The following is a 25865-nucleotide window of genomic DNA, read 5'->3' on the forward strand; positions in this document are numbered from 1 at the left end:
GTGAATCACTGCAGTTGTTAAATTAGCAACACGGTTGTTAAGTGAATCTGGCTTTCCCATTGACTTTGCTTGTCAAAAAGTCACAAAAGACAATAATGTGATCCCGGGACACTGCAAGCGTCATAAATATGAATCAGTTATCAAGCACCCAAATGTAAATCACGTATAGATTTGATCAGAACGTGATCGAAATCATATTCTGGAGAAAGCCATTTCAGGAATTCTTCTCATCTTGTCATCTAAATATCGACTTTTTAAAAAGCAAGGGTTTTTTGAGGGGTGAATTTATTTCTTGTATATCTCATTGTTTTAAACCTGCAACACAAACATATGTTTCTAGTAAAAAAGTCATTGATAAGAATGTGCCACTGGGCTACGATTTTGTGAATGCTAGAGGCTAAACCTTGTTAATTTAGCAAGTTTTCCAGTGAATATTCTAGAGGTAGACTGTACATAAATTCAGCCTTTAAGCCTCTGCCTGTCACCTGGATGACTGATTTTTTTTTGTAGCATGAGCTCTTCTGATAAGTGATTATCCCCCATGCCGGTGTCCTGTGTGCCTACTTGGGAAGCCAAGTCAGTGACCTTGACTTCTGTCTTCATCTGTTTCGCTCATCAATCATCCTATCAATTATGTATCCTTCCTGCCCCCGTCACCTGTTTTCTTTTCTACACATAGGAATCAAGGCAGAGGGTTGAAAACAGGATCCAGCCCAAATGCTAAAGCAGCGTGAAGCCAATTCCTTTAAGCCGGATCACTGTTGTGTAATGAGATTTTTTTTTATTAAGGCACACTTTCAGTGTACTTAGGACTGGTGGCTTATTTCATTCCATTCTTAAAAACTTCTTCAAGGGAATTGTTTTATCTTGTCACCAAGAAATAGGAAAAAGCAGTAATAATTTATCTTTACAATTGAATGGTGAAGAGCACTTCACTAGATGTAGCTGCTGGCCGCCTGACATAAAACAAAGCTAAGGAAGGGAGACTGACTATGCCTGCTAATATTTTTATCAAGTATAGTGAAAATATTTATTGATGCATAAAAAAAACTTAAGACCACTGTCTGTCAAAAAACAATCTCTTACAGCTGAACCCACCTGTTGTGGGAAAAATAGGAGAAAAATTGACTGCTTTGAGTTTTGAGTTTAAAATAATAAAGATGGATCTTAAAAATTGTAATCTAAAATCTAAAATCCTCGTTCCAGTGAGTTTCTTTTCTTCTTGGCAAACCCTGAACTTTATTTAAAATAGGTATGGCCGACTTGCCATGATAGAGTTTATCAAAAAGCAGGATTAAAAAAAAACCCAAATGGGATAAATAGTATGTTAAAACTCATAACAATAATTGTAATGCTGATAGAGAGGCACTAGGAACAAAAGCTTTTGTGAAGCTACGGCCTCAAATCTTGGGGGATGGATCATCAAAAAGCAAAAAAAAAAATAATAATTAGAGAAGATCCATGCTCATCAGAGGGAGTCCATCCAAAAGCTGAGGTGCCACAACATAGAAATCCCTCTTTGGCATCCTCCTTTTGGAGGGGGGCAAAACCCAATTTGTATCGGTTTTTGTTTTCTATTTCCTTTAACAATCACGTGAGGAGAACAATGAAACCAAATATTGCATCCTGCTCAATCAGATTCATGAACACCAACTTGCAGTCAGAAAACATGACAAAAATTCTTTAATTTCACAACATATAGACAGATTCAACCATAGTTTCAATTGGGAAAATGTGACAATCCTATGGTAGATCAGGCCAAGTTCAAAAATGCCAAGGAATTTTCTAGAAGCCTGGCACTCTGACAAATCAGCCATCAATAGATACATAGACAATAACATCAATAGATTATGTAAAAGAGACAAGCAACCAGCCCAAAAGAGAAAAAGACTCCAGCATCTCTCCAGTTATCAGCACTCAGATCAGCATGGATTAAATCCAAGGTTAACTTCAGACCAAAAATCAAGTAAACAATTCCCCAGTCAAGAAACTGCCAAAGAGCCCAACCAAAGAATTTCAAAGACTGCCTCCACCCACCCAGGCAGGGCAGGCAAGTCACCAGAATATAAACTGACAGCAAGCAGCACTCCTTACTACCATAACACTGATGATATTACCTAGTTAGGGTAATGAAATGTCTGCAACAGAGGTGGGTTTCAGCAGGTTCTGACCAGTTCTGGAGAACCGGTAGTGGAAATTCTGAGTAGTTTGGAGAACCGGTAGTAAAAATTCTGACTGACCCCATCCCCATCTATTCTCTGCCTCCCAAGTCCCAGCTGATCGGGAGGAAATGGGGATTTTGCAGTATCCTTCCCCTGGAGTGGGGTGGGAATAGAGATTTTACAGTATCCTTCCCCTGCCACGCCCACCAAGCCATGCCACGCCCACCAAGCCACACCCACAGAGCCGGAGGTAAAAAATTTGAAACTTACCACTGGTCTGCAAGGAAACAAGCAAGCTCAGAAAGCACCAAGGACCCCCTCATGTCAACCCAAAGCTACAAATATTCTCCTTTATTAGATTTCTTGCAATTCTGAGATAAGCCAAGCTTCTGCCCCTGTGTACATGAGGCTGGTTTATTTTTAAAAAAATTTCAACAGAGTGATTTTCCTTTAACTCATCCTGCCTCAACCTGGGATTTTGCGACCTCTTTTGCCACTCTTGTTAAGTAAATCACTGCAATTGTTAGATGAATCACACAGCTCTTAAGTGAATCCAGTTTCCCCCCCATTGACTTTGTTTGTCAGAAGTTGGCTGGGGAGATTGGAGATGGCGATCACATGACCCTCGGATGTTGCGGCTGTGTCAAATACCATTGCCATCTGCCCAAATTTTGATTCTGTGACCATGTGGATGCTAGTGAAAGGATTGTAAGTGCGAGGACCTGTCATAAGCAGAGGTGGCATTCAGCAGGTTCTGACCAGTTCTGGAGAACCAGTAGCGAAAATTTTGAGTAGTTCGGAGAACCAGTAAATACCAATTCTGACTGACCCCACCCCCTTCTATTCTCTGCCTCCCAAGTCTCCCGAATCTCAGCTGATCACACCCACCAAGCCATGCCTACCAAGCCATGCCACGCCCACAGAACCTGTAGTAAAAAATTTTGAATCCCACCACTGGTCATAAGTCACTTTTTTCAGTGCTGTTGTAACTTCTAACGGTTGCTAACCATGACTGTAAGTCAAGAAATACCTGTATACATTTTATCACAACTTAGTTTGAGAGTTAAGGATGTAGGAACTGATTTTCTGTAAACCCATCAGCGGACAAGACCAGGATTGTCTCTGTTTATTATCTTGAAATCTTGACATCAGAGGAATGGGAGTGGAGAAGATAATAGCATGTCTTTCATTCCATGAGAATTGAGGATGTGGAAAGGCTTGTTTTGCTAAGACGTTAATTTAAATGCTTTATTATGCCACAGCCACCAACCATGTTAGAGCAGATACTAGTTAGGAACGGTTTGTAACTGACGGCTTGGTGGGGGGAAAAAAGGAGGAGGGAAAACATTCTGTGCTGTCCAAAATTATGTGCTGCCAAGTTGCACGAGCTGCGAGTTGGCAGATTTCTTCTTTCCTTTCTTGTAAAAAAAAAAAAAGTAAAGTATGCTATGATCAAGCAAATAAAACTGGGAAGCGGGAAGTGATCCTGTTAAGTTCATGACATGCTGTCATCCCCCAGTCTTCTGCTTCCCTTTCTCGTCTGATTTTTCTGCAAAACTTATGGTGGTACGGTTAGCCGGCGTTACTCTGAAGGACAAAGTTATCTCTGGTTACATTTCCTTTCGTTCCCACTTGTGACTTCATAATTTCGTCATTGTCATTTCGAAGCTTCTAGAGATAAGTCATTCTCCATTTTGAGATAGTGCGTGTTAGCAAGTCGGGGGGGGGCAAGTGGTAAGATCTGGCCGCTTAACTTAGAGGTGTGGGAGGGAAAGTTTTCAAGAATCACTCGAGAGTCAACCCGTGGGGGCAGCCAACTGCTCATCATGATTTATTGGGCAGTCACTTAGGAAGGTGAAAGTGTGAAGGCGCTGCGGCAAGAGGGATGTAAGCTGGTCACAAGAGCTTTTGAATGGAGATCTTGGCAAATAATGGTAAGCTTTGCATTGGGGTAAAGAACATTTTCGTTTGTGCCAAATGTCTTCGTGAAGGTAAGAGATGCTGCTCAGTGAGCTGTAAGTTGTGATGGCTGATTTTAGATTTTATCTTGATCATAAACTCAGTAGCTTTAAGGAAAACACATTTTTGCTGATGTTATTATTCCCCCTCCCCCCTTTTTTTAATGATCTGCAGTTTCCATTAATGATTGTCTTTATTATGGGGCTGTTAAAAATTATATTTCCAACTGCACGTGTATTCAAAAGGGGTTGGCTAATTGCTAAGTAAAATTATTAATCGGTTGTTATTGCGTTTTACTGCATGTCTTTTAGCAAACTTTCTTTGAATGCCTAAGCAGTCTCTATATCTACCTGTCCAGTCCATCCACTACATATGAATGGATTTCAGTTCAGTCAATTTTCTTTCTTTTTGGTTTAATGGTCAGTATAAACATAGTCTTCATTTGACAAGAGGATTGAAACTGAAGCTGAAGCCATATTTATTTCAGAACTTGGATTTCAAATGTCCAGTCCTTTACCAATACAAGACATCTGCTAGTCCCTCGTCTTGCCAGGTGTTCATTTACCCTGCACTTAAAAAACTCACAACTTTTGAAGAGTCTGCTGTTTGAGCAGCCTGTGGTTGATCAAAACCACATTATATTGATTTAGCTTCTAAACAGTAGTGGAACAAAGATGGTCTTCTACTTCTTGGAACATAAACAAATTTGCTCTTACAATTCAACAGACTTTTTACGTAGGAATTTTTTGTGTTATGGATTGGGTCAGTGGTGGGATTCAAGTAATTTAACAACCGGTTCTCTGCCCTAATGATTTCTTCCAACGACCAGTTTGCTAAACTGCTCAGAAAGTTAACAACCGGTTCTCCCGAAGTGGTGCGAACTGGCTGAATCCCACCACTGGATTGGGTGACTTCATTCTCACCTCCGACCCTGGCCCACCAAAAAATATTTTTAATGGATAACTAAAGGTAGTCTTCAAATTACAACCACAGGGAATTTTCATTGCCAAGCAAGGCAGTTGTTGAGCGAGCTGCATCCAATTCTCAACTCTTTTTGCCACGGTTGTTAAGTAAATCACTGCAGTTGTTAAGTGAATCACACAGTTGTTAAGTGAATCCAGTTCGTCCTATTGACTTGGCTTGTCGGGAAGGTTGCAAATGGCGATCACATGTCCCTAGGGACACTGCAACCATCAGGAATAGATGCCCGTTGCCAAGCACCCAAATTTTGATCATGCGACTACAGGGAATCCTGCGATGATTGTAAGTGTGAGGACCAGTTTGTAAGTCACTTTTTTCATTGCCCTCGTAACTTTGAATGATCGCTAAACAAATTAGTTGTAAGTTAAGGACTACCTATATAGGCCTGAATCCAATGCTATAAAAAAAATTGATCAGGATTCATATTTTTGCTGAAGTGTTTTTATAGAGGCTGGTAGCATTTTAAATTCTTAAATAGTGTAGAAAGTTAGCACCCGCACCCACCACTGTCCTAGAAGTATGAAATATTTTAGGAAATATTAAAAAGGCAGAATAGTATATTTCCCTAAAGGGAGAAACATGCTCTTGGAAAGCATCCCCCACCCTCCTTAATAGCCCACAGCAGATATCAGCACTTAAGATATAAACAGATAGATAGCTTTATTCTTAAGCAAATACCCTCACCCAAGATCCAACAAAGGTAGGATTAGCCTTCAGCCACAATAGGAATTGCCCAACGCCCCTTCATTGCATCAGCAGTCCAAACGTCAACCAAACTTAGCTCAGACAACCTAGAAAGCCAGCTATGACCCCTACATAACCCCCAATAGAATACATGTTCTTGCACAGGAACAGGAAGTTCAAGTGCAAAGCCCAAGAGAAGGTATAAATACCCCCCACTCTCAACTCCATGTGGTCAGCTGTTCAGAACCACCCATGTGGTTCTGCATCATCAATAAATGGACCCTCTTTCCAATCAGCCTCCAGCCTCCATTTTGTCTCCAGTGCCCAGCTTGGAACTAGACCGGGATATTTCTTCCAACAATAGCTTATCACAATTTTGCATCATAAAATTTGGTTATGCAGAATAAGAACAAAGTCTAGCTTTCAGCAAACTAGCATCACTGTGTTTAGGGGCAGGGGTTCCATCTATATGGACATGATTTTAATATGTTAATTTGTGCAAATAATAATTTTTTTAAAAAAATAAAATTACAGATATCCTGTATCAATGTGGTACAATCAAGGTGGTGCCATAAATAGAAATGTCAAATCAGCAATATGTAAACCGAGTTCAAAACTCTACTCAGCTATCAAGCTCGTTTAATAATTTTAATCCAGTTAATATTATTCGGGCTAACTTCCTTGAAAAAGTTGTGCTGAAAGTTAAAGGATCAAAATATCAAAAATATATTTGGAAGGTAGAGAAGTAAGAAGGTTTACGTAAAATAAGTATGTGTTAACTTCTGTGTATGGAAATAATAATTATTATAATTATTGAAATGCAGAAGATCTTCGTTTTAAGGGAAAGGTTAAGTAAGGAGACCCGTGTATCATCTCTGCCTACTTGGTAGTAGCAGTACCGGTGATTTAAAATAATCTACAATATCACCAATATTGCCAACAAAAAAACAGAATAATTAGTATTTCCTAATACAGTGTAATAATATAAAACATTTCTTAATATTAGCACAAGCATAATCTAAAAGTATAGAAAATAAGGTGAAGGTTCTTTCGGTTTTATCAAGAGAAAAGAATTAAATTAATGATCTTCCTAAATATTAAAGATGTGACTCCAGATATTTCAAGGGGGTATCAAATTTCAGAGAAAGTGAACTAGAGGCAATATCTCTGTACATTTTAAAAGGTGCTATTCTCTCTGAACCACAGTGGTGCAGTAGTTAGAGTGCAGTACTGCAGGCTACTTCCGCTGACTGCTGTCTGCCTGCAATTTAGCAGTTCAAATCTCACCAGGCTCAAGGTTGACTCAATCTTCCATCCTTCCGAGATCAGTAAAATGAGGACCCAGCTTGTTGGGGGCAATATACTGACTCTATAAACTGCTTAGAGAGAGCTACAAAGCACTGTGAAGCTGTATATAAGCCTAAGTGCTATTGCTAAGGTGTATCTATTTTAAAATAATTCTGAAGCTGACAGACCTTCATGCAGAAGGTATCTCCAATCGTAATATTCTGATAGTTGTTCAGTTAGACAAACTATGATGGTTTTGTTGGAACTTTTATTTCCTCCTAGAATCTGGAGGATGATTAACTGGAAATGATGGAATTTCAGAATTGTTTTTGATGATATCCAGTTTTCTTTCATTTCAGTAATATAATTAAGAGAAATTGGTAATCTGTTGATACTATTTCAATCTTTTGAAACCATCCAGAGATTCACAGGGAAATTCAGACTTACTTTCTGTCCAGAAAGATAAATCAGTCCTTTTATACCCAAAGATGACCTACCTACCTATCAGTGTAATGCAGATTTAAAGCTGACCAGCCGCTGTAAGGCTGTGGACCAGGATGATGAACTGAGGATTAGTCAGCAGGGTTATTGCCGCTTTAAGACAGAGGATGAGACAGCAGGGTTATATATATGGGAGGCTCATTGTGTATCTCTCTCCTTGTGTATCTCTCTCCTCCTCGTGTTCTATCTGTATTGTAACTCTCCATGTAGAGTTGAAGGTTGATTGCTTGCCTGGTATGTGCCTACCACGTGTATGTCTGTATATAGAAGTCTTGTATATAAACCACTGTTTGTAATGACAAAACCTCTGTGTCAGGGGTGAAATCCACCAGATTCTAACAGGTTCTGGAAAACCGGTAGCAGAAATTTTGAATAGTTTGGAGAACTGGCAAATACCACCTCTGGCTGGCCCCAGAGTGGGGTGAGAATGGAGATTTTGCAATAACCTTCCCCTGGAGCGGGGTGGGAATGGAGATTTTGCAGTATCCTTCCCCTGCCATGCCCACAGAACCGGTAGGGAAGAATTTTGAATTTCATCCCTGCTCTGTGTCCTGTATTTTGCTCCTGGGTTGTCTCAAAATAGTAGTCATGCTGTAAATACTCTGACAGGTTATGGGCCCAGTCCAAAGAGAAGGCCAGAGTGACTAGAGAGAGGAGAAACCCAGTGGGAGCTTGCACCAGAGCCAGAGATGTTGTGCAACATGGTTTGATAGTGGTTAGTGGCTAGTGAAAGAAAGCAGGCAGCATGGCCTCCGTTGGCGTAATAGGAGGAAGTGTTTTGGTGTCTCGGCTGAATGAGACAAACTACCTCTCCTGGAATGTGAAGATGGAGATGTACCTGCGAAGGGAGGAGTTGTGGACAATAGTTACTAATCCACCAGCAGTCCTGGATGATGGGGACCAGAAAAGAAATGAAAAGGCATTAGCCTTCCTGCAATTGGCATTTTGATGTACAGCAGTGTAACCTCTGTCTAAGTCACAGAATGACTTTGACCTGAGTGATCGACAGTGCTGGGAGTTGTGCAGCTGCTGTTTTGGTAATGGTGAAAATTTTGATCCTGCAGGAGACATAGTGATCAAATGCTCATCTGATACTAATGTACAGGGAGGAAAAAATGTCCTCTGGCAGAGTGGAAGAGGGAACATGACTATACTGATGTATGTTTTCTCTGTGAATATTTGGAGGGGAGAGAGAGAGAAAGAGTGTTATACTCCAGCCTGGTATCCATTATATAGTTTGATAAAAATAACAATACGGTGATTGGTAAAGAGGGATTGTATGCAACAGACCCTTGGATTGTCCGTAGCTTGAATTCAAAAGCCTGCTGAGTTATTGGTATGTATAAAGGTCACTAATAACATGAGCCAAGTGAAGAATGATTTTCCATGCCAAGATCGCTTTGTTCCTATGATAAGCAGCTTGATGTCCATGAAAGCTGCAGAACTGAAGCAGTTTTAGTTATAATAGAAATCAGGGCTGGATCCAGGATTAAGAAGACCTATTAAAGGTTGCTTGGAATACCCCTTTTATTCAGATGAAAGCTTTCCTATATCGTTGCTGTCAGGTCTCCTTGTCACCATTATCTATGTTTTCCACAATGGCCTAGATGTGAGCTATTAAAATGGGAAGAAGGAAGGAAGGAAGGAAGGAAGGAAGGAAGGAAGGAAGGAAGGAGGGAGGGAGGGAGGCAGGGAGGGAGGGAGATTGGCTGTGTTTGGGCTTATGGAGGTGTTAAGAGATAGACTTGACAAGGATGAAAGCAAAGGGCCTGAGACAGTGGTGGGATTCAAAAAAAATTACTACCAGTTCTGTGGGCGTGGCTTGGTGGGCGTGGCAGGGGAAGGATACTGTAAAATCTCCATTCCCTCCCCACTCCAGGGGAAGGTTACTGCAAAATCGCCATTTCTTTCTGATCAGCTGGCACTCGGGAGACAGAGAATAGATGGGGGCGGGGCCAGTCAGAGGTGGTATTTACTGGTTCTCCGAACTACTCAAAATTTCCGCTATCGGTTCTCCAGAACTGGTCAGAACCTGCTGAATGAACACCTCTGGCCTGAGAGCAAACTGACCCATTAATATAATAATGCATAGGTCTGTCCATTCCTTCTGCTGCAAAATAAGAAGCTCTCAATATGTTATAACTGAGCTGAGAAAGCGATCGAAGGGTAAACAGGATCTGCTACATATTGATGGAGTCATATTGTTGATTTTCTCCCATTCTAGACATTTTTAGGCTTTTAGAATTCATAGTAATAGCTGCCTTATCAGGAGTCGGATCCTTACACCTACCATCCTTCAGGTTTCAAGTATTCATCTGGGAAAAGCCAATTGGAAAGGTATCCCAAAATTCTAGCCACTTAGCCCAGTCAGGGTAACTTTTTAAAAGCGTCTAAGCATTTCACTCCTTGTAAATTGAATTCCAGTATAGATTCAACAAATGTGTAAATCGTCTATTGATTAAAACCAGGATTTTCAAACTAGCCAACTTTTAAGACTTGTAGAAAAATCAGAATTCTGGGAGTTGAAGTCCGCAAGTTTCAAAGTTGCCAAGTTTGAAGAGCCCTGATTCTCCCCTGTGGAGAACATAATCTTCTGTGTAATTCGAAGAGTCCTGCCTATAACCATTTTAAGATGTTTCTTTTTGAATTAATAGGACTCCAAATTGGAAAAGTGAAAGAGGCTTTACATTCCTTGTAAGGAACTTCATCCTTGTGGGTTTTTTTTTTCCTTTTCAACCTGACTTCTTGATACTGCAACTTACCTAATAAAGCATAGTCTCTGATCGTGTGGAAATGTTTTCTCATATTCATCTCAATGCATGTACTGGGTGCCACAAGTATTTTAAAGAATTAGGCAATGATAAGGATATGGAAGATTAGTGACTGTGGCAATGATAGTGGTACAGATAACTGAATCTTAAAGAATTGAGGAAAATCAGCAAAGCGGTAAGTAATGTAAGTAACTCTTGTAAGCAGTATTTCAGAGTGAGAAGGTGAATCTATGAGGGTTTAATTTAGGGGTGAAATCCAGCAGGTTCTGACAGGTTCTGGAGAACCAGTAGCGGAAATTTTGAGCAGTTTGGAGAACCGGTAGCGGAAATTTTGAGTAGTTCAGAGAACCTGCAAATACCACCTCTGGCTGGCCCCAGAGTGGGGTGGGAATGGAGATTTTCCAGTATCCTTCCCCTGCCACACCCACCAAGCCATCCCACCAAGCCACACTATGCCCACCAAGCCACACCCACAGAACCGGTAGTAAAATTTCACCACTGGTTTAACTGTGTTTTTTTAAAAAGAAAAGCATGGAGATTTGTTGTAGCTACCAGCTTCAAAATGCAAAGATATGGAATTGCTTTGATTGGTGCAATGTTTCTCAACCTTGGCGACTTTAAAGTGCATGGACTTCTACTCCCAGAATTCCCTGATTAGGGTACACTGGCTAGGGAATACTGGGAGTTGAAGTTCACGGATCCTAAAGCTGCCAAAGTTGAGAAACCCGACTTGGAGGCAAAAAGGATGCTTTGTGCATTCTCCTTTCCTTTCAGCATAGACCAGGGTCCATAATCCCTGGTCCGTGGACCAGCCAGCAACCAGGCCACGCAAACAAGCGAAGCCCCATCCGTGGGATACAGGCAGTATGTGAAACCATGCCCCCTCCAGTCCATGGAAAAACCTCTCCACAGAACCAGTCCCTGGTAGCAAAAAAAGTTAGGGGCTGTTGGCATAGAGGACCTGGGATCCAGCAGTGGGTTTCTGTTCTGCCCCAGCTACGGATCCCAAAGAACACAGCACACACAAAGTTTGTACAAAACTTAATTTACTAAAATAACTCAGTCTTTTTCAAAACAAAGGCTGTTAATAAACTTTCTTAACAGCCTACAAGAAACCAAAGGTAAAGTAATCACAATCTTACTAAGGTTGGCAGAAAGCCCAGAAGCAATTTGCAGAGAATCCAGACGCAAAATAGAGTGAACTAAAATTGTTCCCTACAAATTGCTTCAGTCGGCGTTCCCCCTTAAATAGGCTAAGGGAGTGGCCAATTAGCCCCAAGCCTTACTCTTGAGGAGACCTCCTCCTGAGGAGCCACTCCTGCCTTTTGGCCACTCTGTGCACCCGTGCATCGAGAAGAGGCTCTTCCTCTTCGTCCTCTTCACTTAAAGGAGTTTCTGGAGGTTCTGAAGGCCCTGGCTGAATCCCTGCCTCTGGCACCACATCTTCTCCAGCCTCCTCATTGTCTGACTCGAGTGCCAGCTGCACAGGCTGCTGGAGCAACACCACACCAGCTTTCTCGCTGTCAGAATCAGCTACAATCCGCACAGGCCACTGATGGGCCACAACAGTTTCACATTTTGTTACTACCAGTTCACCCCATGCGCCTGCCTTCCGCACATGCACCCGGCCTTCCACATATGCGCTTTGCTCATGTACGTGCCTTTCGCACATGCGCCCGGCCTCAAAAACATGCCTAAATAGGGCAGCATAGAGCTGGGGCGGCGCAGGCCCACCCGTGATTTGCGCTACCAGTTCGCCTGAACCGGTCTGAACTGGCTGAATACCACTTCTGCTGGGATCACGTGTGTAGAATGTCACGACAATGTGATGGGCACTTTCTGAGAGGCCAAGGTTAGCCACTCTTGTACATGAGAAACAAGCTGTACATGCTTAGCATTGATAGAAGACATTCATGTTTGCTCAATTTACCTCTCCTGTTTCTTTGGTTTCGGATCATTTGTTGTTGTTTTAAAATTGATGTTTGACCAATCCCTTCTCTGTTTACTTTGACTAGAATTTTGCCAGGCAAGTTTGTGTATGCAATCAAAAAATCACAAACATAAAGTAAGGGAGACCCTTATACAAACGTGGGAGGTAATTAGGCAGCGGTTCTACACCAAAGTACCAAACTGGCTTTCTATTATGGAGGCCCTGACCTCCCCAAATAGAAGAGACATTACAAAATTTGGCACATATAAGGATTTATTAGATGAAAACGGGAACCTCAAACCCCTGGACACACTGAGAGATCAAGGCTTTAACCTAGACTGGTGGAATTATTTACAGATAAATTCAAGGTACCAGAAGGATAGGGATCAATATGGCATAGAAGCAAAGCATGGAAATTTAGACAAAATTTTGTTGGGGGTGGAAAAGAAAATGTTAGCAAAAACATATAACCTTTTATTAGACAAGGACAGGGCAGAAGATATAGCTAGAAACCAGTTAAATATCTGGGAAAAAAACATTGGATATAGCTTAAATTTTAACGATTGGGAAGAGGCCTGGAATAGAAATTATAAAATGACTAAAGCTGCAACATATAGGGAAAACCACTATAAGATGCTCCATAGGTGGCACCTAGCGCCAGCCAGACTAGCGAAGATGTTTCCTAATGCTTCAGCAACTTGTTGGAAGTGTGGTAAGGAGGTTGGCACCTTCTATCATATGTGGTGGACCTGTTCAATGACAAAAAGGTTTTGGTCTAGAATTCGAATTTGGTTACGGGAAATAATTGATGAGGAATTAGATCTATCCCCTGAAATATTTCTTTTGGGAATAATTAGGAATGGGCTTACTAAAGATAAAATCCAACTTATAATTCATATTACAACAGCGGCCAGATTAGTTTACGCGAAATTTTGGAAAGATAAAACCATACCACCAGAGGAAATTTTAATAAATAAAATTTTAGAGTGCGCAGAAATGTCAAAACTAACTAACGAGCTAAATAATGACGAGAAATCAAAACACCATGTAATATGGGGAAAGTGGTACGAATGGTTAAATAATAGGATAAAATCATGATGTCAGGGTATGCTTATCTCTTTCAATTTAAATGTGAAATATACCTGATGTATATCTTGTAAATATGTACAAACACTGCACTTCTGATTTTAGTAGAGATTTGATGTTTTTAATTACAAAACTAATAAAGTATATTTTTAAAAAACAAAAACAAAAAGTAGCTTCCATCTTGGTTGTTTTAGATCTTTTGAAAACCACCTGCTCTCCCCTCGTGGGATAAAGGGAGACTTTTCTTCTCTGAAAGAGAAACATGGAAAATATGCTTGTAGCAGGGATGGGTTCTACTTACCTTTACTACTGGTTCGCAACAGGGCCGCCCACACATGCGTAGAAGCATTTTGATGATGTCGGGATCAGTGGGCGGAGCCTCCCGCCGGTTTTACTACCAGTTCTATAGAACCAGTGCGAACCAGGGGCAACCCACCACTGGCTTGTAGGCTTCAGATATTCTTCCTTTGCTAATGTACAAGGAGTCCTCGACTTATGACCACAGTTGAGGTCAAAATTTCTGTTGCTAAGCAAGACAGTGTTAAGTGGACTTTGCCCCATTTTATGACCTTCCTTGCCACAACTGTTAAGTGAGTCACTGCAGTTGTTAAGTTTGTAATACGGTTGTTAAGGGAATCTGGTTTCCCCACTGATAAGCATCAAAATTCAGATGCTAGTCAGAAAGTTGCAGAAGATGATCACGTGACTCTTGGACATGGCAAGTTGCCAAGTCAGTTGAATTTTGATCAGGTGACCATGGGGATGCTGCAACATTTGTAAGTGTGAAAAATGGTGATAAATAACTTTTTAGGGCTGTTGTAACTTTGAGCGGTCACTAAACAAATGGTTGTAAGTCGAGGACTATCTGAAGTACTTTGTGTGTAACACCTGCTCCATTACGATGACTATGATCGTGATTTAACACTTATTGCTTGTATGTCTACTGAGAGCTTATGCACTGGACTGGAGACAAATTCCTTGTGTGTCCAATCACACTTGGCCAATAAAGAGTTCTAATTTATTACTCAGTTTGGCCATACTGTCAGCAACCGTATCAGTGGTCCTTAGATCTTGCAAGGCTTTTTAAACTTTCAGCTTGTTTTTGTGGCATTCCCTGTGTGTTTTCCCACATCGTTGGTTGTACACAGTGCATGAAGCCAGGAACTGGTTCTTTCTTTCTTTCTTTCTTTCTTTCTTTCTTTCTTTCTTTCTTTCTTTCTTTCTTTATTTATTTATTTATTTATTTATTTATTTATTTATTTATTTATTTATTTATTTATTTTTAAATTTGTATACTGCCCTTCTCCCTGAGGACTCAGGGTGGTGAACAGCCAAGTAAAAACATAAATTACAAACATTAAAATACAATTAAAAAGATATATATAAATTTGGCCCCATGATTAAAAACAATAACAAACAATTAAAAACATTTAAAAAAAGTGTTAGGCCAGCCCGGCTTGCTGGAAAAAGAAGGTTTTAAGGGCACGGCGGAAGGCACCAAGGTCTTGGATTCTCCTTATCTCTGGGGGCAGCTGATTCCAGAGGGTAGGTGCCCCCACAGAGAAGGCCCTCCCTCTGGGGGTCACCAGCCTACATTGTTTGGCTGATGGCACCTCGAGGAGGCCCTCTCTGTAGGAGCGCACAGGTCGATGGGAGGCTGTCGGTAGCAGCAGGCGGTCTCGAAGATGCCATCCAAGGACTTTGAGAAGTCCTTGGATGGCATGAACCTAGACACCTATTTCCCTTTCCTATCTCCATCCCCCTGTCAACTCACAAAGCATCCCTGGCCTACTCTCGAGTTGCCATAAGCAAGGGGGATAGGAAACCAATGTAACGGGATGGCAGCCAAAGACAGATGCACATTCTACACTTATCTCTCTCAAGGCTGTATCCCAGGGTTACTCACAGCTGTCGGAGGGGAGTGATTTCTACAACCCATGAAATTGCTCCATTGGGGAATGTAACTAATGACACACTTTGGGGTGGGGGAGAGAGAAACAGGGTCATGATTGGGATTGTAAATTATATAGAGTCAGAGCTGGCTTCAATGGGGGACATGCCGACATGAAGCTCTTAACAAAAAAACTGGATTTCTTTTGAAGTTTGGCTCAAGGCTCATGATTTAATTAGGGCATCCATCGGAACCCTGACACCCTGTTTTGAATGAGTGAGGTGGGAAATGAACCCCCTTTGCCGGACATTCACTGCTGACGGGAACTTCATTTTTTTGTCCCTCTGTGTTGGAGAGCAGAGTTCAAACATGGGTGAACTAGAAGCTACTGCTCTGGGGATTAAAAAGATGCTTATCAGATGGTGACACAGCAATGTTCCACTGAAAAGAAAAAGGCATTCAACTTCAGCCAGGGCTGCATGCTTCATTGCTTTACAGAATGCCTTTACAGAGTGAAGCTGGGAGAGTGGAGGAGAAGGAAGAGAGAGATACCCAGCAAGTAACTTTTGCCCCTCTCTTGTTTTCAGATGACACAGGTTGCCCCAGTAGCCAATCAGTATCTCCAGTTAAGACTCCACCAGATACGGGAAACAGTCCAATCACTTTCTGTACAGGCAGTGATGGGGGAGACTATGCCAGAAAGAAATTTAATTCAGGAACAGTGGCAGATGGAACTCATCAGCCGGCTCGATATAAAAAGGAAGCAAAGACAAACCTCATAAAGCCAGGTAAGAACTACTTAATTTTTATTTTTTGAAAAAAACGTATTTTTTTTTCTCCTTGCAAGATAAACTTTATTGAACTATAGCCATAAAATTCATTGACAGCAAATCCAATAGAGAGTCTGCATGTATACGTATTTGTAATCTTGTGGATCTTTATCATTTAGAAAGAGCCTTTGGCTTTCATGGTGTACTTTGGTGTTCTTCTTTAAATTTGTTTGAAGTATTCTTTTTAAACAAAGATCTACTTGGAAATGACATACAGAATGAAGCATGCATGTTGTATTATGAACGGTGATGTTTTTTAAAAGCAGAAACTGGGTAGCAAAAAGGCAATGCTTGAAATCTATTCTTAATACGAGGTAAGGTTTAAATGAGGTTGATTACCGATCATTGATTGTTCATTGATAAAAAACAAACTGGCCTTGGTAAGATTTAGTTTGAGCTTCTTTCATCTCATCTAGATTCTAACAACTCTCCTACACTAGTTCAGGCTTTTTATGGAATTTATGGGGGTGGTAATATATAAAGGGACGAGGTGGTTCAGCGACTAAGATGCTGAGCTTGTCAATCGAAAGGTCAGCAGTTCAGTGGTTCGAATCCATAGTGCCGCGTAACGGAGTAAGCTCCCGTTACTTGTCCCAGCTTCTGCCAACCTAGCCGTTCAAAAGCACGTAAAAAATGCAAGTAGAGAAATAGGGACCACCTTTGGTGGGAAGGAACAGCATTCTGTGCACCTTTGGCGTTTAGTTATGCCGGCCACATGACCACGGAGACATCTTTGGACAGCGCTGGCTCTTCAGCTTTGAAACAGAGATGAGCACTGCCCCCTAGAGTCAGGAACGACTAGCACATGTGCGAGGGGAACCTTTACCTTAATATATAATACCTCTTGGTATCACAACAGCAAAAGAAAGTGATGGTCAAGAGATCTTTGCTCAACTTTAGCTGCTAGGCCACCCTACCTGAACCCAGATTACAGCCTTGGTGTCTGTAATTCATATCTCAGTCTCCAGGTATTTAGACTCATGTGCTCCATGTCAATATCCTTTGAAGATTATTTGACAACTACAAATGGTCCAGAATACAGTGGCCAGATAAACTGATGAAATCCAACCAATATCGGATAAAACCAACTTTGAGGTTATTCACAAGCTTCTGGGTGAAATTTGGAATGCTGATCATTAAGATCCATAATGGAATGCTACCAGGTTACATCAGGCACTGCCTTACCGAGGTTAATTCTGGCTATCCAGTCCAAACATCTTGAGAGGTCCTACAGACAGTCCATATCCTGTATTCCTCAAAAAAGGACATGGGACATGGATGAAGTATCATTCTGACTGTTCTATAAGATATCCTCCCACCTGCAATACATGTAGCACTCTTGTTGCTTTTTTGCAAGCAGTAAACACACTTTTTGTCTCATTGGGTGAGTGTCTGAACTCAACTGATTAATATGGATAGTTTCTGATGAGGTGAACCCTATGAATTGCCAGACAGAATTCAGACAAATGTCTTCACTATAAATTAACATCAGAAGATCTCTGATGACAAAACTAGTGGGAAAAATACAATACTGTGCAATGCATATGTATTAAGTAATTATCCTACCACTTTATCATTTGCAGCACAATTCTGTGTATATCTTCAGAATAGAATAGAATAGAATAGAATAGAATAGAATAGAATAGAATAGAATAGAATAGAACAGAACAGAACAGAACAGAACAGAACAGAACAGAATTCTTTATTGGCCAAGTGTGATTGGACAAGGAATTTGTCTTGGTGCATATGCTCTCGGTGTACATAAAAGAAAAGATACATTCGTCAAGAATCATAAGATACAACACTTAATGATAGTCATAGGGAAACAAGTCAATATAAATCTTAAGGATACCAGCAACAAGGTTACAGTCATACAGTCATAAGTGGGAGGAGATGGGTGATAGGAACGATGAGAAGATTAATAGTAATGCAGACTTAGTAACTAGTTTGACAGTGTTGAGGGAATTATTTGTTTAGCAGAGTGATGGCGTTCGGGGAAAAACTGTTCTTGTGTCTAGTTGTTCTGGTGTGCAGTGCTCTATAGCGTCGTTTTGAGGGTAGGAGTTGAAACAGTTTATGTCCAGTTTATGATGCGAGGGGTCTGTAAATATTTTCACAGCCCTCTTTTTGACTCATGCAGTATACAGGTCCTCAATGGAAGGCAGGTTGGTAGTAATTGTTTTTTCTGCAGTAATTCCCAATGAATTTAATTTCATAACATCATAGTCTTTTGACCTGATTAAAGCCATATTTAGTCATTCCTGGGGTAGATCTGTTGAAATTGATGAGATATGGGGTTTTATTCTAAATAAGGTGAATCCAACCAATCCAAAATGTTTTGTTAAGATACCAGCAAATACAGCTGCAGACTGGAAGTTTCAAATGAACTGAAACCGAATGTGCCTCTGAATGTGAAAGACTATTAACCACTTTTAGACCGATTAAATAATCATGGCACCTTTTAAAGTTAGAATTGTGATCATTTATTTGCAGAAAGAGTTTACAGTCTATAGGATGCTATGGTAGACTTGATACTTATTCAAGAGCATCCCATTCTATTATTGGGGAAATATTCTGCAAAAAAAATTGCAGAAATTGACATTTTAAAAATTGTGCTTGAATTGCTGCTTTTTGTTCTCAGCTGCAGAGATCAGCAAGCTGGTACGAATAATGTTTGTTGCTTAAATACAGAATGTGCTCAGTTGAATAGAGGGCTTGTCATGGGGAATAATTGACTGTTTGGGGATAATAGCTTTGCAGCACACCTACTAAAATCCTGCATTGTTCATTCTTAATTGAAGATTTCAAAGATAGCTTTCATTTCCTGGTTAAGCTGTTATCGAGAAATGTTCACCCATTTTCATGTCTACTTATTTTTCAGTTAACTGTTTTGAATAATCACATGTAGAATAAAATAAAATCCAGATGTGTGATCAGACATCTTTTATCCATATTTTTCTATCACTGATTCCAGCTTTGTGGAGTGTATAAGCCCATGTCAGGAAGGAAACAGAAGGCAATGTTTAAGGCACTGCTCAAGTTATTGATGTTAAAGTTACTTCCACAGAAGTATATAAATAAAGCAGCTAAATTTCATTCAATTCACTAGGTTTCAAATACAGGTGGCTCTCATTTAGTGACCATAATTGAGACCAGCTACCGTATTTTTTGGATTATAAGACATACTATTTCCCCCCCTAAAAGAGGGTGAAAAGTTGGGTGCATCTTATATACTGAATGTAGCCTGCCCACTCACTGGCCCCCCGGAAAATGGGATGCACGGAGGCGGGAATAGGCTATGGCAATCCCTGCAGCCTGAAACAGCTGATCTTCGGGAGGCCGGTCCAACCAACAATCACCTGCTTGTGCTAATCAGGCTGTACTGAAGCTGAAACGGGCTGTTTGCTCCAAGGAGGCAAATTGGTGGGAGGCAGAGGCAGATTTTTTTTTCTTGTGCTAATCAGACTGTGCTAAAAATGAAAATGAAACAGGCTGTTTGCTGTTTGCTGCAAGGAGACAAATTGCTGGGAGGCAGAGGCAGTTTTTTTTCTTGTTTTTCTCCCCAAAAAAGGTAAGTGCGTCTTATAGTCTGGAACTTCTTATACTCCAAAAAATATGGTACTTGATCATTAAGCAAAGCAATCCTTAAGTAAAACTGTGAATGTATAAGAACGATGGTGGCTAAGTGGGTAGAATGCAGTATTGCAGGCTAACTCTGCTCACAGCCAAGAGTTCAATCTTGACTGGCTGAAGGTTGACTCATCCTTCCAGGGTCGGTAAAATGAGGACCCAGATTGTTAGGGGCAATATGCTGACTCTGTATACTATTTAGAGAGGGCTGTACAGCACTATACTGTAAAGCACTATACAAGTCTAAGTGCTATTGCTATATTTATGGTCTGTCTTCAACAAAGGATATAAAGGCAAGGACTGACTACAAAGTTATTTTTTCATCACCATTCATAACTGCAAATGGTTTCTAAACAAGCCATCACTAAGCGAAGACTAGCTGTAATGTGTTTGAGATACAGGGAGGCAAATTCTCATGAAACGTTGGAAAAAAACTTTGTGACAATAAAAATAATTTGATCATGGAATCTATCTATCTATCTATCTATCTATCTATCTATCTATCTATCTATTTATCAACAAGTACAAGGAAACAAGTAACAGTATAGACATAGACATGGACCCATGAAAAAAATTGGCACAAATAAAAGGATATAAATAGGCAAAACATAGCCATAAACACATAGAATGATTACATATAAATGGGAACAATAGGACAGGGACGGTAGGCACGCTGGTGCGCTTATGCACGCCCCCTTATGGACCTCTTAAGAAACATGAAAGGTCCACGGTAGACAGTTTAAGGTAAAAGATATGGGGATTAGAGAGACCAACAACAGGATCAAGTAAATTGTTCCAGACATTTACTCCTCTATTGCAGAAGTCATATTTCCTACAATCAAGATTAGAGCAAATTACATTGAGTTTGAATCTGTTGATAGCCCTTAGGTAATTACAGTTGAAATTAAAGTACTCATTTACAGGTAGGACTTTGTGGTAAATAATCTTATGAACTAAGCATAGGTTGGAATGTAGACGGCGTAGTTCGAGACTATCCAGACCTAAAATATCAAGCCTGGTGGTTTAGAGAATTTTATTTCAAGCAGAAGATTTGAGTACTCTTCTAGTAAAATACCTCTGGACCCTCTCTAATGTATTGATGTCTGAAATACAGTGAGGATTCCAGGCAGGTGAACAGTATTCAAGTATAGGTCTGGCAAAGGTTGTATATGCCCTAGTTTGAAGTATAGCGTTACCAGACAGAAAACTTCGTAAAATGAGATTGACAACTCTTAATGCCTTTTTTGCAATGATGTTACAGTGAGCTCTGGGACTTAGATCTTTTGAAGTGAGTACTCCTAGGTCCTTGACAGAGTTTGGGTCAACTTTTAGATCGTTTCCAGCCAGCAAATATTTATACATTATTTATACATTATACAGAGAGGTGGTCAGCTCTCTTTCACTGTTCGCTGTATATTCAGTGAAGGTTAGAGAGGCTCTTGCCACTATTTCTTTTTCAGGTAGTCCTCAACTTATGACCATTCATTCAGCAACCCTTAGAAATTATGATGGTGCTGAATGAAAGGATTTACGACCAATGCTCAAAATTATCATAGTGCTCACATAGGCATGTGATTGGAATCTGGGCTTTTGGAAACCCTCTTGTACTTGCAATGAGTTGCCAAGCCCTGTGAAATCATGTGTCTGCCATTTGCAATCTTTCCTCAGAATATCAACAGAGAAGCTGGCAGAGAGGGTCATAAGCAGGGGTGAAATCCAGCAGGTTCTGACAGGTTCTGGAGAACCGGTAGCGGAAATTTTGAGCAGTTCGGAGAACCGGTAGCAGAAATTTTGAGTAGTTCAGAGAACTGGCAAATACCACCTCCGGCTGTCCCCAGAGTGGGGTGGGAATGGAGATTTTGCAATACCCTCCCCCCAGGAGTGGGGAAGGAATGGAGATTTGCAGTATCCTTCCCCTGCCATGCCCACCAAGCCACGCCCACCAAGCTACACCACGCCTACCAAGCCACACCACACCCACCAAGCCATGCCCACAGAACCGGTAGTAAAAAAATTTGGATTTCACCACTGGTCATAAACCACTTCCTTTGTCTAGCACAGACTGCACAGCCTGCCAGTTCTTCTCTCCTCCCTGGAGACTTTCTAGCTCAGGCAGGGAGTGGAGCTGGCATACTATAGCAGTGTTTCTCAACATTAGCAACTTTAAGATATGTGGACTTCAACCCTCCAGAATTCCCCACATGTGGATTTCAACCCCCCAGAATACAGCATGGCTGGCTGGGGAATTTTGAGGATTGACATCCACATATCTTAAAGTTGTCAAGGTTGAGAAACACTGTACTTATAAGCCCTGTGCCAAAAAAAAAAAAAAAAAAAAGGAAGGGTTGGCCATTGCTTCTTTTGAGATTTTTCTCACATGTTCACTACTTCTGGTTTCCTGCCAGTTTCCCCAGTGATTTTGCTTGTGGGAAGCCAGCAGGGAAAGTCTCAAATTTTGATCATGTGATCGTGGGTTGCTGAGATGACTGTGGTGGCTGGTCGTAACTATCACTCAGTGTAGTTGCAAGTTTGAATACTCACTGAACAAGTAGTCCTTAAACAAGGACCACCTGTATTTGTTTATGATATCTCATTAAATTAATGTCCTTTCTTCTTTTTTTTCCTTTTTGTGGGTTGCTATTCTTGCCCGCTCCTTTTGCCTTTTGTTCAAAAGCTTATAGCAAGGAAATAATTCGGTCATTATTTTGTACACAAATTTCTTGAGGCGTGGCCTACAGAAACCTCAGGACCTGCAATGCCCTAAAGCTGTGGGGTTTCCTCAAGAGACTTCCAAACAGTGCTGCCAAATAAGAATTTTCAAAATGCTAAAAGAGAAAATATATTTAATACTTGACTAAGGAATAGTAATCTTAATTGTATTTTAACTTTCATCCAAGCAAATAAACTTTACTGCATTTAAAGGCCAAATGCAGCTTTTAAGCCAAAACAGTTGAACATTCAGCTCTAAAATAATCTGTCTTTAGGCTTATGATATTGGGGTGTTTTTTTTTTTTTTGGTTTGTTTTTTTGTGCTTCTCATTACATTGTGTCCTTTTCTAAGTAGGTGATTGACAAGCAGAGGGAGGACAGAACTGATTGTTGTTGTTAGTTGCAAAGTCGTGTCCGACCCATCGCGACCCCATGGACAATGTTTCTCCAGGTCTTCCTGTCCTCTACCATCCTCTGGAGTCCGTTTAAGCTCACTCCTACTGCTTCAGTGACTCCATCCAGCCACCTCATTCTCTGTCGTCCCGTTTTTCATTGCCCTCAATCTTTCCCAGCATTAGGCTCTTCTCCAGTGAGTCCTTCCTTCTCATCAGGTGGCCAAAGTGTTTGAGTTTCATCTTCAGGAACTGGCCTTCTAAAGAGCAGTCAGGGTTGATCTCTAGGACTGACTGGTTTGATCGCCTTGCAGTCCAAGGGACTCGCAGGAGTCTTCTCCAGGACCATAGTTCAAAGGCTTCAATTCTTCAGCACTCAGCCTTTCTAATGGTCCAACTTTCACAGCCATACATTGCAACTGGGAAAACCATGGCTTTGACTATACACACTTTTGTTGGCAGGGTGATGTCTCTGCTTTTTAGCATGCTGTCTAGATTTGCCATAGGTTTCCACCCCAGGAGCGAGCAATTTTTAATTTCTTGGCTGTAGTTCCCACCTGCGGTGATCTTGGAGCCCAGGAAAATAAAATCTGTCACTACCTCCATTTCTTCCCCATCTATTTGCCAGGAATTGAGAGGGACAGATGCCATGATCTTAGTTTTCTTAATGTTGAGTTTCAAGCCAACTTTTGCACTCTCCTTCTTCACCCGCGTCAAGAGGCTCTTTAGTTCCTCTTCACTTTCTGCCATCATCTGCATATCTGAGGTTGTTGATATTTCTCCCGGCAATCTTAATTCCAATTTTTGATTCATCTAGCCCTGCTTTTCTCATGATGTGCTCTGCATATAAGTTAAATAGGTAGGGCAGAATTGATAACAGTCTCTATATTGGAATTATAAGTATTTTTTACCCTTTCAGTAGACGTGCTCTTAAATCTAGGGAATTCAAGACCTTCAGAGGGCCAAACAAACATCACAGCTTCATATACATTATAGATGGTTTTTTAAAAACCCTTATTTTATTTGTATTTCTTCCAGCACATTGCTGCAGCCACTAATCACCAGTTGCACAGAGAACAAATAAAATAGATTAATTTGCTCCTAACAGGCAGCCTTTTCCTATTGGTCTGGGTTCTTTTGACTTGTTCTATCCCTTGTCTTCTCTAGCACCTTCGTCAAAGGAAATGTGGACTTTTTGATGAAGCTAGCCTGCAGAGCATAATAATGGGATGCAACTGCTACTCATGAGAATACTCCATTGCTGATAGGCTACTTTTTAGTAGAGTCGGTTGCTATGGTACTGGCTAGGTTTGCTTACCAGTTACTCTGATGTGAGGGGTTACTAAGTGATCTGTCTCCATGGAGACACCAGGATAAAACTATGTTCCACAGAATACATAAATTACACATCCCTTTACAAGAGAATCTCACAGGCTTTTCTTTTTGTGAAGAGTTTGCCCCCCCCCCCCCCCCCGTCCAGCCATTCTGGAAACCTTGAGTAAATACATAATCCCAAATGTAAGCAAAAGAGGCCAACGTTGTTTAAATTATCTTCTGTGTAAGGTCTCGTCTTTGTATTTTTTTGAAGCTACCTCTGGAAATCGGGCGCAGAAATGATGAGAGATTTTGATGGTGAAAGTTCCCTGGTCTTTTTGGCCTCGGTGTGATTATTACAAAGACAAAAATCAATCCCCATGTTCTGTTCTGGTGGCATCATAAAACTACTAGGAAATTAAAGTAAGAGGGGTGTTAAAACTGAGAAGAGGGCATGCAGAGGAAAGGGTGCAGCTATGCACGTAGAAAATAAATTGATATAAGAGTGTTTCTGAAACCTTGAGACAACAGGAAAAGGTGAGATAGATAAAGCTGCCACAGAGCTGCTTGCTATGCTTTACAGGGAGTCCTTGACTTACAACAATTCATTTAGTGACCGTTCAAAGTTACATCACCAAAAAAAAGTGACTTATGACCTTTTTCACATTTATGTCCATTGCAGCATCCCCATGGTCACATGATCACAATTCAGATACTTAGCAACTGACTCATACTTATGACGGTTGCAGTTGTCCCGGGATCATGTTATCACCTTTTGCGACCTTCTGACAAGCAGAGTCAATGGGGAAACTAGTTTCACTTAACAACCGTGTTTCTAACTTAACCAGCTGCAGTGATTCACTGAACAACTGTGGAAAAAAATAGTCATATAGTGGGGCAAAACTCACTTAACAAATGTTTCACTTAGCAACAGAAATGTTAGGCTCCATTGTGGTCATAACAGTGAGAATTACCTGTATTTATTATTAAGAAAAAATTATTCTGCCCAACCCCTCTGTTACATTTTTTTTTCCTAGTTCAAATTGAAAGCTTTGTGATTCATGGGGAAAAACATAGTATTTTAGGACGTCTTTTCCTCTTTAACAATCTAGGAAAACTTTGAGCCAACATAAATATGAAACTGGACCTATAAACACTTTACATAATCTGTTGTTTATTCTAAAATATCCAAAAGGTTGACCCAGAGCATAACTTCAAGCCTGCTTGTTTACTTTTCTTGTTCTTCTTCTGCATTACTGAACATTTTTCCCATGTCATCACACACTATAATATTTTTCCAAGTCATTACAGTATAAATCCTGTACATATAGAAGTCTCTCTGCCTGTATTTTTGCTTTGCTGGGATATTTTAACTCTGATTTATTCTTTTCAGTAGTTAACCCCTACCAGTTAGTTAATTCAGTAAATCAAAATTAATATTTTATCACATGGCATTCTCACAGCAGATAAGTTTCTTCATCCAAAGAGCAATAATGATAGTTAAGTTGAATAATAATATTATGTTAGAAGAAATGAGGTATGTCTAGTCTAACAAAGAGAAGGAGTAGGGGCAGGGGTGAGTTCTAAATTCTTTTACTATCGGTTCTGTTGGCGTGGCTTATTTTGTGGGCGTAGCTTGATGGTCATGTGACAATTATTTAGGATTTAGCAGAGGTACTGGTCTACCAGGCTTTTAACTGCTTGCAGAGCTGTACTGATCTACCCATTTATTTTTGCA

General features: G+C 40.6%; 1 protein-coding gene across 2 annotated transcripts in view; it reads left to right on the top strand.

Moving 5' to 3' along the window:
* Positions 1–25865, top strand: part of SYBU (syntabulin) — a 59958-nt gene that overhangs the window by 18039 nt on the left and 16054 nt on the right. The window contains exons 1-2 of one of the 2 annotated variants that reach the window (XM_070940374.1): positions 3926–4096; positions 15840–16040. In XM_070940374.1, coding sequence (XP_070796475.1) covers positions 4075–4096; positions 15840–16040 — 223 coding nt within the window. In that variant the 5' untranslated portion in view covers positions 3926–4074. Of the gene's footprint in view, positions 1–3925; positions 4097–15839; positions 16041–25865 lie in introns of those variants that run through there. The other variant, XM_070940372.1, reaches the window with a different exon arrangement.

The sequence above is a fragment of the Pituophis catenifer genome, unplaced genomic scaffold (assembly GCF_029215685.1).
Source record: "Pituophis catenifer annectens isolate HBS135680 unplaced genomic scaffold, rPitCat1.0.hap2 SCAF_3, whole genome shotgun sequence".
Taxonomy (NCBI): Eukaryota; Metazoa; Chordata; class Lepidosauria; order Squamata; family Colubridae; genus Pituophis; species Pituophis catenifer.